Source organism: Anguilla rostrata, chromosome 6, assembly GCF_018555375.3.
Source record: "Anguilla rostrata isolate EN2019 chromosome 6, ASM1855537v3, whole genome shotgun sequence".
NCBI classification, from domain to species: Eukaryota; Metazoa; Chordata; class Actinopteri; order Anguilliformes; family Anguillidae; genus Anguilla; species Anguilla rostrata.
The window spans coordinates 3,844,041-3,858,261 of NC_057938.1; the positions used below are offsets into that span (position 1 = coordinate 3,844,041).

A 14,221-nucleotide genomic window follows, 5' to 3' on the forward strand; every position below is an offset into this window, starting at 1 on the left:
TTACTTTGTTTATGGGGCAACAACACTGTGGAATGATGTGGAGATTGCCATGTTGAAAAAATAACGATAGGAAAATCTTGCGCTCTTGCACCAACACAACGTAAACATCAGTTAATCTGTTCGGCCGGACACCATTCCCTGGCGACGGAGACTCGTTTACCCGTAGGTGCCTTTCCGTTGGTTTTTTATGTGCGATGGGAAGCTGGGAACTTGGATACGCGGAAGTGTGTTGTTGGCTATCAGCAAACGCTGCCTTGCAGTAAAAGGCGCAGCAGGAGCTAACATGATAACATTATGTAGCACTTGTTTACGACTCAAGCGATGGAATATGTGATCAGTCCGCTATACACGTTGAATATTCACTGTACCGCATACACTGATGCAGGAATCGCATTGCTACTGTATCTGGATTAGCCTACCTAACCAGCTGTTTTATATATTTTTATAAATTCGCTTGCTATCCAGTCGTACTCCGAGAACGCTTCAACCAAGGTATGTGATATTAGCGACTGCTGCGCAGCCTCTCAGTATATAAGCTACGTCGTTGACAGTTGGCAAACTGTGTCAAATAAATTCCCAAGTTTCCAAACAACCGCGTGTTTATGGGTTCAGAATTTGTTGCCCTAGCAACCGACATTGATAAAGCGCTGACCAGAGGATGTTGGGATTCTTTTGAGTCTCTGCCCTAATGAAATCAGTGGCACCGTTTTTTTGGTTGCTATGCGTGTTAACAGATTCCACATCCCTTCCTAATTTAGCGATAGTTGTTTGTGTTCATGAACACCAGAGCACTGTCAGTCTACGTGCGGTTCGAGGGGTGTGTAGACCTACATCAGATGCAAAATTAGACTGAAGACAAGTGACAAGTGCTGTAAGGTGACATCTTGAATAAATTCCCTGTTACACACACAGTCAAGTAGTGGGTCAGTTTGATAAAAAATAAGTGCTCGTGACTGCTGCACGTCCCTGAGCATTCTTACTGTTACCAAAGGGGGGCCTGACCGTAAAAGTTTGAGTAAAGGCTGAGTAGCGTTGTGACATTAGGCTCCGCGGGCTCTCTTGGTCCTGCAGGGGTATGTCGGATCCAGGGGGCCAGGCGAAACGGCCGTGGAAGAAGCACATTGCGGACCAGCTGAAGCAGAGGGACCGGGTGCAGAGGCAGGCCTTCGAGGAGATCATCCACCAATGTGAGAGCGGCTGGCAGCTTCTTCCACAGGGGCTGGGCCAATCATTACATGACATTACATTACAGGCATTTGGCAGACGCTCTTATCCAGAGCGACGATCGCTGTGCTCCGTCGCTGTCTGCTTTCTCGTGGCTGACCAATCGCTGTGCTCCGTCAGAACCTGCTTTCTCGTGGCTGGCCAATCGCTGTGCTTGAGCAGAGCCTACTCCCAAAGGGATGAGCCAATTTGTGCGTTCAATCAGTAACTGTTCAACAAGGGATAGCCAGTCGCTTCACTACACTAAAGCTGTAATTGCTCCCCAGGGGCTGGACCAATCACTGCTCCAGCCTACTCCCAGGAGAATGTCGTAGTAGTGTCTGTCTATCTGGATCATGTTGCACTGTGGAGTCACACAAGTGTTGTGGTGGCATTGAAGTGACGGGTGTGGACTTTGTTACTTACTGCTGTGTGTGTGTGTGTGTGTGTGTGTGTGTGTGTGTGTGCTTCAGATAATCGGCTCCTCGAGAAATCTGACCTACAGGCTGTCTGGTCAGAGAGACTCCAGACTGACAAGTTTGACCATCAGAACAGACATGACCTCAGGTAGGACTACAACACAAAGGAGATGCATCCCTGTGTGTGTGTGTGTATGTGTCTGTGTAGATGTGTGTGTGTGTGTTTGAGTTTGTGTGTGTGCGTGTGTGTGTTTGTGTGTGCTGTGTGCACGCCTATTGTATGTGTGTGTGTTTGTGTCTGTGTAAATGTGTGTATGTGTCTGTGTGTGTGTGTGTGTGTGTCTGTGTAAATGTGTTTTTGTGTGTGTGTGTGTGTCTGTGTAAATGTGTTTTTGTGTGTGTGTGTGTGTCTGTGTAAATGTGTTTTTGCGTTTGTGTATGTGTCTGTGTGTGTGTGTGTCTGTGTGTGTGTGTGCGTATTGCGGGTGCGTTTGTGTATTGTTCAGTACCGTGGTTTGCGGGGACTCTCTGTGTTCTGCAGCCCTGCGGCAGAAGCGGGTCGTGGGGACGCACTGCTGCAGGAGATGGCTCAGATCCGCATCCGGCACCAGGAGGAGCTGACCGAGCTGCACAAGAAGAGAGGAGAGGTCTGTCCGTCTGTCCGTCTGTCCGCCTGTCTGTCCCCCGTCCCTCTGTCTGCCGCTGCTCAGTCCCTTCATTTACCCCTCTAAGGTGTGTGATTAGAACATTCTAATTCTGATGTAACGATCGCTACTGGTAACAGAAAGCGGTGGATTTCTAGAACACTGACTTAAGAATCTGAAAAAAAACATTTCTTCAAAGAGAATCTGCTCTACAAAGTGTAAAACTAGCCACTGCAGCTCACTGGTGCGGAGTTTTGCCTGTGGGTACAGTTTCTGCATGCATGCACCTGATTTTGCAAAGGAGGAAAATTAAGCATGAAATATGAGTTAACAGTCCTGACGTCGGCTATACAGCTGACTTCCATCTCCACCCTGTAGCCCCGAGCACTCCTAATGTAATTCATTTTGGTTTTTAATGGCTTGGCATATCTCTCTGTGCATATGTGCAACTGTGGTTCGAGGGTTGGCGTAGCTAACTTGCATTTTCTTGCTTTAGTGATGTTGCTTTAGTAACATTTTGCGACGGATACAGCTTACTCTTGTGATTTGTAATTGGCCCGCTCAAGTTAGGGTAGTAAAAGAAAAATTGGAAGTTGGTCAGTGATTGGTCAATGTTGGCCAGTGCTGGTCAGTGATTGGTGCCTGGACTCTTGTTTCCTTGCAGCTGGCCCAGAATGTGATAGAACTCAATAACCTGATCCAGCTGAAGGACAAGGAGATTCAGACCAATGAGGCTCAGTGAGTGTGGAACAAGCTGAGCGTGTGTTTGTGCTTTTTTGTGAAAGTGCGTGTGTGCGTGCGTGCATGCATGCACGTGTGCGTGTGTGTTTGTATGTGTGTGTGTGCGAGCACGCACATCCTTGTGCATATGTGTGTGTGTGCGTGTGTGTTCATGTGTGTGCGTCCATGCATGTGTGCACGTGTGTGTGTATGTGCCTGTGTGTGCGTGTATGCGTGTGCATGTGTGTGTGCCTGTGCATGTGTGCCTCTCTGAGCCTCGCTCTGCCCCCTGCTGGCAGGATACTGCAGTACCAGCGGCGCATCTCTGAGCTGGAGGCGGAGTGCCGGGGCCTGGGCGGCAGCCTGCAGGACCTGGAGCGGGCCAATCAGACGCTGCGGGACGAGTACGACGCCCTGCAGATCACCTTCGGCGCGCTGGAGGAGAAGCTGCGCCGCGCCACCGAGGACAACCAGGAGCTGGTCTCCCGCTGGATGGCCGAGAAGGCCCAGGAGGCCAACCTCCTCAACGCAGAGAACGAGAAGGACATCAGGTAATCACAACCAGGAGGCCAACCGCCTCAACGCAGAGAACGAGAAGGACACCAGGTAATCACAACCAGGAGGCCAACCGCCTCAACGCAGAGAACGAGAAGGACACCAGGTAATCACAACCAGGAGGCCAACCGCCTCAACGCAGAGAACGAGAAGGACACCAGGTAATCACAACCAGGAGGCCAACCGCCTCAATGCAGAGAAGGAGAAGGACACCAGGTAATCACAACCAGGAGGCTAACCGCCTCAACGCAGAGAAGGAGAAGGACACCAGGTAATCACAACCAGGAGGCCAACCGCCTCAACGCAGAGAAGGAGAAGGACACCAGGTAATCACAACCAGGAGGCCAACCGCCTCAACGCAGGGAACGAGAAGGACACCAGGTAATCACAACCAGGAGGCTAACCGCCTCAACGTAGTGAACGAGAAGGACACCAGGTAATCACAACCAGGAGGCCAACTGCCTCAACGCAGAGAATGAGAAGGACACCAGGTAATCACAACCAGGAGGCCAACTGCCTCAACGCAGAGAACGAGAAGGACACCAGGTAATCACAACCAGGAGGCCAACTGCCTCAACGCAGAGAACGAGAAGGACACCAGGTAATCACAACCAGGAGGCCAACTGCCTCAACGCAGAGAACGAGAAGGACACCAGGTAATCACAACCAGGAGGCCAACTGCCTCAACGCAGGGAACGAGAAGGACACCAGGTAACCAACCCCGGCAGAGAGGGACAGGGCCGGAGGAACAGCGGGTTGTTCTGCTGGTGAGAACTTGCAGAGGAACAGTGGGATGTTCTCAGGGGAGCAATGTGATTTGTCCATTGGAGAATTTGAGGATGGAATCTGCTGATCAAGAGTGGTTGTCCTGCACAGTGCACAGTCAGAACCATTGTCTTTTGTTTTGTGAAAGACAGTTATTCAGTTAGCCTCTTAGTGTGTGTGTGTGTGTTTATATGTACAGTCTCTCGTTTTAGCAGAAGGCAATGCAGAAAGCTGCAACAAGCCATGCATAGACTGTGAGTACTGTGTGTGTGTGTGTGTGTGTGTGTGTGTGAAAGGGGAGGTGTGTGTGTGAAGAGAGTGTGTGTGTGTGTGTGTTGTGAGAGAGAGAGAGAGAGCAGAAATGTTGTGTGTGTGTGAGAAGATGGTTGCTGAAAGAGAGAGGTGCTGTGTGTGTTGTGGTGGAAGAGTGTGTGTGTGTGTGTGTGTGTGTGTGTGGAGAGAGAGAAGATGTGCGTGTGTGTGTGTTGAGAGAGATGTGTGTGTGTGTGTGTGTGTGTGTGTGTGTGTGTGGAGAGAGCGAGGTGTGTGTGTGTGTGTAGAGAGAGAGTGTGTGTGTGTGAGGCGAGAGTGTTTGTGTGTGTGTGTGTGTGAGAGAGAGCGAGAGTGTGTGTGTGTGTGTGTGAGAGAGAGTGTGTGTGGAGAGCAGGTGTGTGTGTGTGTGAGAGAGAGAGTGTGTGTGTGTGTGTGTGCGTGTGTGTGAGAGAGAGTGCATGTATGTGTGTGTGTGTTTGAGTGAGAGAGGGAGTGACAGTGTGTGTATTTGTGTCTGTGTGTTTTTATGAGCAGTACAGTGTGCGTATGTTTGAGAGAGAGGGGGGCTTGTTGCACAGGACTGATGTATACTTCAGTGACGGTTGTGTCCCCTACAGGGATGACGACATTGAGGTCCTGCAGGTGCTGCAGGAGGACACGGCAGAGGCGACAGGTGACACCTCACCTGGGCGGGCGATTAGCCGCACCCCCAGGTAGAGCTGTGGGCGGGGCGGGGCGGGGCGGGGCGGGACGGGACGGGGCGGGGCGGGGCGAGGAGAGGGGCGGAGCTGCAGGTGTGTCACACAGGTGTGTCTGGCTCTGTATGACGCTGTGTCCTCTCTCTGTCTCTGCCAGTCGCCGTGTCTCCAGATCGCCCCCTGGTGGAATCCTGGACTCCCTCTCGCACATCTTTGGGTACGCTGCTGTTGGACTGCATCTATCGGGTGATCGTGCCAAAACTGCCCTTTATGTGTCTCACGTTTGCTGTGTGTTGCTGTGCGTGTGTGTGTCGCGGTGTGTGGTGTGTTGGTGTGTCGTGTGTGTTGGTGTGTGTGGTGTGTGTGTATGTGTATGCGTGTGTGTGTGTGTGTGTGTGTGTGTTGCGTTGTGTGTGCGTGTGTGGTGGTGTTTGGTATATGTGTGTGTTGTGGGGTTTGTGTTCCTCAGAAGGCGGCGCTCTGTCAGTCTCTCTCTGGATGCTGCTGAGACAGAGAGGTCCTCAGCGGTGTGTACTGAGGTGTGCCTCCCCACCACTGCCCTGCACACCTTCGTGAGTATCTCTGTCCTCATACACTCATATACACACACTAATACACACACTCATATACACACGCTAGTACACACACTCATATATACACAGTTATGTATTCACTGTCAAATACACTACAGACTAATATAGACACATTCATATACAAACTGTCAAATACACTGCACACTAATGTACACACACACTCATATACGCACACTAATATGCACACACTCATACAGACAGATGTGCACACACATTCACGCACACACATACACACACTCACACACACACATGTCACACACGCTCACACACTCACACACATACGCATGCAGAGCTCTGTGGTACTGACTCAGGTGTGTGTGTGTGTGTGTGTGTGTGTGTGCGTGTGGGCCTCTGTCTGCAGGATGCTCATGACGGAGAGGTGAATGCCGTGTGCTTCAGCCCTGGGTCTCGTGTCCTAGCAACAGGGGGGATGGACCGCAGGGTCAAACTGTGGGAGGTGGTGTCAGGTGTGTGTCCTGTTCCACTCCCGCCACACTCGCAGTGCAGTTCTTTGTGTGTGTGCGTGTGTGTCTACATCATTCCTGTGCTATAAGTCTCTCTCGCTCTCTCTCTCTCTCTCTCTCTCTCTCGCTCTCTCTCTCTCTCTCTTCTCTCTCTCTCTCTCTCTCCTCTCTCTCTCTCTCACCTCTCTCTCTCTCTCTCTCTCTCTCTCTCTCCCTCTATCTCTCTCTCTCTCTCTCTCAGGACACTGTCAGATTAAAGGTTCTTTGCTGGGCAGTAATGCTGGGATCACTAGCATCGAGTTTGACAGTGCAGTGAGTTGCCCCTGCCTACCCCCACTCTACAACCTCCTTACACCTACACCCATCTACACTGACTTTACACCTACCCTCCCCATTAAAATTACACCCACTCTACAGCCTCCTTACACCTACACCCATCTACACTGACTTTACACCTACCCTCCCCATTAAAATGACACCAACTCTACACCCTCCTTACACCGCTCTACACTCCTGTTACACCAACCTACACCTGCTTACACCTATTCTACACCCCTGTTACACCCACCTACACCCATTCTTATACCCCCTGTTGCACTTGCCTGCACCCATTCTACACCTCTGTTACACCTGTCTACACCCTCAGGTGTGTGTCATGTGACTGATTTCCAGGGCTCCTATTTGCTGGCTGCCTCCAATGACTTTGCCAGCAGGATGTGGACTGTAGATGACTACAGACTCAGAGTGAGTACTCCAGCCACAGGAAAGATGTTCTTTTTTAAATTAGTATTTTTTTTTCGCTGAAGAAAAAACCTAGAAACCATTAAAAAGGGGGAAAAAAGCAACAAACCATAAACTTGGGAAGAAAAAATGTGCATGGAAAGTAAAAAAAAAAAAAAAGAAGCCCAAAAGGGCTTGTAATTTCTCTTAACAAATTAAGTTATGAACCAATTTATGAGACATGGCAACAAAAGAAAACTAAAACAAATTTGGGGGAAAAAAAGTCAAAATGGGTGATATTACAAAAAAAATGGATTGACTGAGCCCTGATTGCGTTTCGCTAGCTGGGAGCGTTGAGTGAACCGAACCAGAGCCTGCTTAAATATAAATGTGTTAGCCCTGTAATCACCAGTCAGATGCCCTCGGATGACTCACTGAATTTAAAGAGAAAAGTCTGTTTAGGATAGTGCGATTTTATCAGACGTTGTTATGTTTTGGTTAGCAGCGGGGATCTGCGGGAACATTTTTAAAAAATTTCCGGCTCTTTGTTTAGCAGTCATTCAGTGGTGATTGTACTGTAATGGAGCGTGCTGTGAGTTGCGTTATCATCGGGTACACGCTGATGGGGTTTTGGGTTTAGGGTTGTGGTGTTCAGCTGCGCCCCCCTCTCGCCCACAGCACACCCTCACGGGACACAGCGGGAAGGTGCTGGCCGCTCGCTTCCTCCTGGACAACGCCCGAATCGTGTCCGGGAGCTACGACCGCACCCTCAAACTCTGGGACCTGCGGAGTAAAGTCTGTGAGTCTCGTTTTCTCACTGTCTCTCTCTCTCTCGCGCTCTCTTTCTCTCCTCCCCTCCTTTCTCTTGCTGTCTCTTCTCGCTTCCTCACTCCCCATATCCCTTCCGTTCAGTTCAGTTCATCACGCTTTAATGTTCCGTAAATGACTCCGTTAAATGTGTGAAAAATGTATTGGAACATATTGAGTAATAATAGGATAAATAATAGGATATCAACAGCTGAACGTGAGCGCTATAATCTCTCTCTCCCTCTCCCTCTCTCTTCCTATCTCTCTCTCTCTCCCTCTCTATCTTTCTTCTGCTCCCTCTCTCTCTCTCTCTCTCTCTCCCTCACTCTCTCTCTCTCTCTCTCCCTCCCTCTCCCTCCCTCTCTCTCTCCCTCTCTCCTCTCTCCCTCCCTCTCTCTCTCTCTCTCTCTCTCTCTCATAGGTATGAAGACAGTATTTGCTGGCTCCAGCTGTAATGACATCGTTTGTACGGAGCAGTGCGTAATGAGTGGTCACTTTGATAAGAAAGTGCGCTTTTGGGACATCAGGTGAGACGGGACATCAGGGCGATAGCTCTGTGTGCAACTGCATCTGCCTGAGGGAGTGAGGGTGTTATTATCTCTGACCATGCCATGTCTGTTTCTGATGGCTCTGTGTTTGTTTGGTTTTGTCTGATGGTAATGTGTGTTTGTTTGTTCTGTTTGATGGCTCTGTGTTTGTTTGTTTATGCCTGATGACTCTGTGTTTGTTTGTTTCTGTCTGATGGCTCTGTGTTTGTTTGTATATGCCTGATGACTCTGTGTTTGTTTGGTTCTGTCTGATGGCTCTGTGTTTGTTTGTTTATGCCTGATGACTCTGTGTTTGTTTGGTTCTGTCTGATGGCTCTGTGTTTGTTTGTTTCAGCCTGATGGTTATGTGTGTTTGGTTTTGTCTCATGGCTCTGTGTTTGTTTGGTTCTGTCTGATGGCTCTGTGTTTGTTTGTTTCTGCCTGATGGTTGTGTGTGTTTGGTTCTGTCTCATGGCTCTGTGTTTGTTTGGTTCTGTCTGATTGGTCGGTCATTGTTTGCTCTTGACTGCCCCTGCAGGGCGGAGAGCATTGTGCGAGAGCTGGAGCTGCTGGGCCGGGTCACCTCTCTGGACCTGAGCCACGACCGGACGCAGCTGCTCACCTGTTCCCGTGACGACCTGCTGAAGATCATCGACCTGCGCAGCAACGCCGTCAGGCAGACCTTCAGGTGAGCGTGCGGGATAAACATTCCCGCTTCCTGGTTTATTTCCTAGGACTGCAAAACATTCCCAACATTCCAAACTCTCCATGAACATTCCAGGCTCCCTGTTAACTTCCTGCCAATTCCAGACATCACCGGTGGCTGTTTTTTTTGCATGTGCAAACAGGAAAACGGAAAAAGATAATTCCGGTACATGTGTAGCAAATGTAGAGGGAGGTGAAAGGTGACGGTGACTCTCTCTCTCTTACTCTCTCTCTGTCTCTCTCTCTCTCTCTCTCTCTCTTACTCTCTCTCTGTCACTCTGTCTCTCTCTCTCTCTTTCTCTCTCTCTCTCTCTCTGTCTCTCTCTGTCTCTCTCTCTGTATCTCTCTCTCTCTCTCTCTCTGTCACTCTCTCTCTGTCTCTCTCTCGCTCTCTCTCTCTCCTCAGTGCTCAGGGGTTCAAGTGTGGAGCAGACTGGACAAGGGTAACATTCAGGTTAGAACCATTTTTAGTGATAATAATGATTTGTGTGTGGCTCTGACTGAGTGTGTCCAATACTAAGAATTCAATTGTGTGTCTGTGTGCGGGTTTGTACTGTGTGTGTGTGGTTTTGTACTGTGTGTGTGTGTGTGTCTGTGTGTGTGCATGTGCGTGTGTGTGTGTGGTTTTGTACTGTGTGTGTGTGTGTGTCTGTGTGTGCTTGCGCATATCTGCAGTTTTATACTGTGTGTGTGTGTGTGGTTTTGTACTCTGTGTGTGTGTGTCTGTGTGTGCTTGCGCATGTGTGCAGTTTTATACTGTGTGTGTGTGTGGTTTGTACGTGTCTGTGTGTGTCGTGTGCTGCGCATGTGTGCAGTTTTATACTGTGTGTGTGTGTGTGTGTGTGTGGTTTTGTACTGTGTGTGTGTGTGTCTGTGTGTGCTTGCGCATGTGTGCAGTTTTATACTGTGTGTGTGTGTGTTTTTGTACTGGTGTGTGTGTGTTTTTGTACTGTGTGTGTGTGTTTTTGTACTGTGTGTGTAGTTTTTGTACTGTGTGACTTGCCGATTTGCTGCTTTCTCCTTAGTCCTGATGGCTCGTATGTAGCCGCTGGCTCAGCAGATGGGACCCTGTTTGTGTGGAATGTGCTGACGGGGAAGTTGGACCGAACTCTGGACAAGCAGCACAGGTAAACACTGCTGCTCTGACCTGCTGTGATTGGTCCTCCCTGCTGTCGCTGTGTCCTGATTGGCTGCTCTCTTGCAGTTCGGCCATCAACGCTGTGGCCTGGTCACCGTCGGGAGCCCATGTGGTCAGCGTGGACAAGGGAAGCAAGGCTGTGCTGTGGTCTGACATCTGATTGGCCGACGGACCGACCCGTCCCGCCCACCTGTGGGGTGCCAACTCCTGATTGGTCAGCTGAGAAATGGTGGAACGATTGTGTCCATATTTGTCACAGTCACAGCCCCCCTAAATCTAAAGTCAAAAATAGGAGGGACCCCAACCCCCCCGTGCGACCACAGTAAGGAGCAGGAATGGGGGCCGAGTGTCATGTGACACGCACAGTGGGGAGCTGTACTGGGAGGGGCCGTAGGCTCCCACAGTGCACTGCAGCTGGCCAGTCCTGCTCTCCATTAGGGCTGATTTATACTGCCCCGCGGAGTAGCCAATCAACGCTAAGCTCCTGAATTCAGGAAGTGTGCGTTGGAGCGTTCTAGCCTGAGGAGAGAGTGTGTTAATTATGCAGTAATGACTGCCAGCCGTTCAGAGAGTCATAAAGACCTGACACAGAGCTTGTCTCCGTGCACGACGGGCCGTCCTGCATTAAATCCGACAATTGGCTGCTTCCTGGCCGAGCTACACTACAGATAAGTGCACTGGGCCCAGGCTGCCCCTGTCTTTACCCGTATGGTGTTGGGCTCAGTAATGAAGCTGCACGCGCGGTGCTGCGTTTTTTTTCTCCACACGAAGGGCTGTGTGGTCCTCTCTGTGACGAGCGGTCTGAGTGGTGTAAATCAGCCTTTGCTGTGCGGAGCAGTGGGGCTGAACAGAGGGATGGTTGTCCGGTAGAAACCCCTGGAACACCTGGAGTCCTTTGCAGTGAGAGAGAAAATAGATCGAAAATGTATACTTTTACTATATATGTTTACATGTCAATAATATGCATATCAGACTGTTAAGATGTATTTTGTGCTGTATCTTTTTGACAAAAGTTGTACTTTGGACATTCTTATCTTGATTTGTTTTTGTTTGCCTTTATCTTGATGTGTGTCGTGCTGTCTCACCTCGTCTCTTTCGACCATCTGCAGTTCCTCCTCCTGGCCTACAGGAGGCGCTGCAGTGGAGTTTGGTTATGGTTTCTCTGGCCTTATTTAAACGGGGCTGGTTTGGCCTGTGCATGTGGGCCTTTGTGGAGCTCAAACGCAGGCGCCTTTGTGAATCTAAACCAGATACTTATCTGAGTAGGAGAGAATCTTGGATAAGTTTAACCTTTTTTTTACATCAGTGCGGTTTGGTTCTTTGGTGGGTGAACCTCATAGATACCGACGCGTGAACAGTGTTTTCATTGAGCTTTTTTCTTTTTTGTTTTCAGAATCATTCCACACGTGGCTCTGTTTTGCAAGCTGGCCATGTTTTTAACCGACAGTAACGTTAATGTGAATGACGACAAGCCCCGCCCACCCCCCTCTATTACCCATTTACAGCATTAGCCTAGGTAACGTTGGTAATCCTTTATTTTGAACCCGTTTGAGAATTTAAAAAAAAAAAGAAAACATTTGGCATTTGACATGCGTTCTCACGACTGGCAATCGACAAATCCACAAACTGTTCACGTCCCTAGTCCATTTTACCTCAAAATGTGGTTTTCCTAAATATCACACCAGTCAGGCAAACAAAATGTCTCACCTACAGTTCTGGAGAAACAACTGCTTACTTTCAGTCTGGAGCTTTTACGCCGGCGCGCAAGAAATTATTTACAGAGAAACCAATGGATAAAACCCTGGGTGTTGAAATACGGAATCTGGAAATAGCAGTTTCACAAGAAAAATGATGTTGTGACACTCGTTCCGGCCTGGTCTTGCCAGACATGTTCACATCAGCTCCAGTGGAACAGATGGAGGCAACAGCGTGCTGTTCTGGCTAACTAAATGGTAAACGGACTGCATTTATATAGCGCTTTTATTCAAAGCGCTTTACAGTTGATGCCTCACATTCACCAGGGCAATTAGGGGGGTTAGGTGTCTTGTTCAGGGACACTTCGACACGCCCAGGGTAGGGGGATCGAACCGGCAACCCTCCGACTGCCAAACAACCGCTCTTACCCTCCTGAGCTACGTCGCCCCCCCTAAGAGTGTAAAGTGTGCAGGGCACAAGTGTGCTTGTGATTTGTGTTATTGTTAGTAATTGTTAGTAATTTGTGCTATTTGTCTGTAGGAAAGGTTTTAGCATTAGACTAACAAGGTGTGGTGCAGTCCTGCATTCTGGGGTTGCAGATCCTCTACGATGGTTTACAGCAGAAGCTTGTTTTTATGAAACTGGCATGGGCATAACGAGAGATTGTGTGTGTGTGTGTGTGTGTGTGTGTGTGCGCCTGTGTCGTGTTTGAGTGTGCCCATGCGTGCGTTGTGTGTGAGAATTGGAATCGGATTTATTGGCCGAGTAAATTTGCACAAAGAAAGAATTTAACTCACATTGGCTCACATAGGTCATACTAAACAATACACGGCATCTGCAGAAGGTGAGGAGCTTAGGAGTAACTAAGTGGGTGCCTACGTATGTGTGTGAGGGTCTTGTGTTTGAGTGAGGTTGTGACTGTGTTGCGTTCGAGTGAACGCCTAACGTGTGTCGTGCGTGAGTGAGTGAGTGCGTATCGTCTCCTTGTGCGTTGAAGGTGAAACTGTCTTTTGTTATTTATTCTTGTATTTATTGGCTGGCTGGGCAGCTCCCATGAGCCTCTGCTTCACGCGGTCAGAGGTCCATGTTCGGCTCCTCCGGTCTCTGTTTACATGTGCCTGACCCAGAGAGGCGGGAGCCGGGAGCAGGTGCGTTTTGGCTGTGTAAGGACACCTTGTGGTGAATGGTGTGTGTGCACACACTTGGACGGACGGCTCTGGCGTGCCCATTTCCTGCATCACATTACCCATCCTGCAGTGGCAGTGGAGCGGTTTTTTTTATTGTTTTTTTTTTTTTTCCATTTATTTGGGTCACAGCCTCTGGCTTCCGATTGGGCAGCTGTCCGCTCGGGCCCATTGGCTGTGGCCGGTGTGTGACGGGGCGTGGTCATTTCCTGTCTTTTAGGTATGGCCACTGAGCATCACTACTCCCTGTCGTGGGTCAGAACAGGGAACGTCTGGCCGCGTCTGTTCCTCTGTGCGTACTGATGTAATAAACCATTTCTGAGACTAACTCTCTGTGTGATTCTCGTTTCTCTTCTTTTTTTTTTTTTTGCTTTGTCCACAGTCACATGGTTCCCACTTGGATCCCTGTGTCCGAAATCGAGCAGGGGTGTACTTTTAAGTTTGATTGCGTCTGAAAAGGGGAACTGAGGTACGTCTAAGCTGCTTCCATACCACAGAAGGAAGAGGGAGGGCATTAAAAAAAAAAATTAATATTTTGGAACCAAATATGTACCATAAACTGGACATCTGTACACAGAAAGACGCATCTACAACCCGTTTGGTGCCTTAAAGCTGTCTGAGACCTTGGTGAGAAAACGGAAGCTTCTTTCCCTCGCTGCTTTAGAAGCTTAAGAGTCTCGTTAGTTAGGGTGACATCATCTGTAGTAGCGCAGGTGGGAGCGAGGTTATGTGGGGTCGCAGGGATCAGCCGGAGGTCAGTGCACTTGAGAAAACGTCACTGACCGGCAATCGAGGCGCCAAACCCAGTGCAGCAGCGAAGGCTCACGATTGGTGGGTCGCTTCAGCGACAACACTTAACATGCGAAGCAGACCATTATTGAGTAATGACTTGCAATTCTCTAGAGGCTACCTGCAGTTAATATATTAGTATTAGACTCATGCTGCAGGAACTTGAAGGGCAATCACTGAACCCCAACTTCAATTTTCAAATTCCACCAGGTGCCACCCTTTCATGAATAATGCTGGGTGTATAGGGAATACTTGCAATAAATGACTGAATATTATGGTCTTGTCATAGAGACCTTTCAAAGATTCATGAAGCAAATTAGAA

At 49.2% G+C, this 14,221-nt stretch overlaps 1 protein-coding gene across 1 annotated transcript; it reads left to right on the top strand.

Annotated features, from left to right (window-relative positions):
* Nucleotides 1-21: 21 nt before the first annotated feature.
* Nucleotides 22-13,438, top strand: LOC135257932 (autophagy-related protein 16-1-like). Its single transcript, XM_064341151.1, has 18 exons — nucleotides 22-162; nucleotides 1,072-1,187; nucleotides 1,677-1,770; nucleotides 2,164-2,269; nucleotides 2,931-3,004; nucleotides 3,286-3,539; nucleotides 5,061-5,292; nucleotides 5,435-5,494; nucleotides 5,747-5,849; nucleotides 6,232-6,337; nucleotides 6,576-6,646; nucleotides 7,007-7,078; nucleotides 7,733-7,853; nucleotides 8,283-8,388; nucleotides 8,927-9,076; nucleotides 9,500-9,547; nucleotides 10,119-10,220; nucleotides 10,298-13,438. Exons 2-18 carry the CDS (start codon nucleotides 1,076-1,078, stop codon nucleotides 10,389-10,391), a joined length of 1,905 nt encoding a protein of 634 aa, XP_064197221.1. The 5' UTR covers nucleotides 22-162; nucleotides 1,072-1,075; the 3' UTR covers nucleotides 10,392-13,438.
* The last annotated feature ends 783 nt before the right edge of the window (nucleotides 13,439-14,221 follow it).

Coding starts and splice junctions, on each gene's coding strand:
- LOC135257932 (XM_064341151.1), top strand. CDS start 1,076: ATGTCGGATCCAGGGGGCCAGGCGAAACGGCCGTGGAAGAAGCACATT. Junction 3,005..3,285: donor ATTCAGACCAATGAGGCTCA/GTGAGTGTGGAA, acceptor CCCTGCTGGCAG/GATACTGCAGTACCAGCGGC. Junction 9,077..9,499: donor GCCGTCAGGCAGACCTTCAG/GTGAGCGTGCGG, acceptor CTCTCTCCTCAG/TGCTCAGGGGTTCAAGTGTG.